Here is a 446-nt window from a genome sequence, read left to right on the forward strand (position 1 = left end):
TGGAGCTTCAGAGAGCCCTTGTAAACCCTAAACCCTAAACCCTAAACCCTAAACCCTAGATACGAGCTGCAACAACTCCCCCCCTGCCCCCCCTCTAACCCACCTGAAACCTAAACCCTAAACCCTAAACCCTAAACCCTAGATAGCATCAGCCAAACCCTAGAAACTCTTAAAGACCCCAAAAGATACAAAAAAAAAACCAGGGTTTAGGGTTTAGGGTTTAGGGTTTATGATTTATTTTTTGTCTATAATTTATTCTTGATTGTTTACTTCCTAGGGTTTAGGGTTTAGGGTTTAGGGTTTAGGGTTTAGGGTTTAGGGTTTGTGTATAGGCTGCGCGAGACTTCGACGTAGAGAGAAAAACAAACGCAATGAATACACTAAAGGAGACAATTGCTGTTAAAGAAGAAAATATTTATACGCTTAGGTTTGTTTTTTTATTTTTT

At 39.7% G+C, this 446-nt stretch overlaps 1 protein-coding gene across 1 annotated transcript in view; it reads left to right on the forward strand.

Annotated features, from left to right (window-relative positions):
* The window catches only part of EMH_0059840 (uncharacterized protein), a gene marked incomplete at both ends in the record, with an annotated part of 4798 nt that overhangs the window by 2876 nt on the left and 1476 nt on the right, over nt 1-446 (forward strand). Inside the window, one exon of the mRNA XM_013497722.1 lies at nt 333-427. Coding sequence (XP_013353176.1) covers nt 333-427 — 95 coding nt within the window. The remainder of the gene's footprint in view (nt 1-332; nt 428-446) is intronic.

This window comes from Eimeria mitis, genomic scaffold, assembly GCF_000499745.2.
Source record: "Eimeria mitis Houghton genomic scaffold, Emh_scaff2880, whole genome shotgun sequence".
Lineage (NCBI taxonomy): Eukaryota > Apicomplexa > Conoidasida > Eucoccidiorida > Eimeriidae > Eimeria > Eimeria mitis.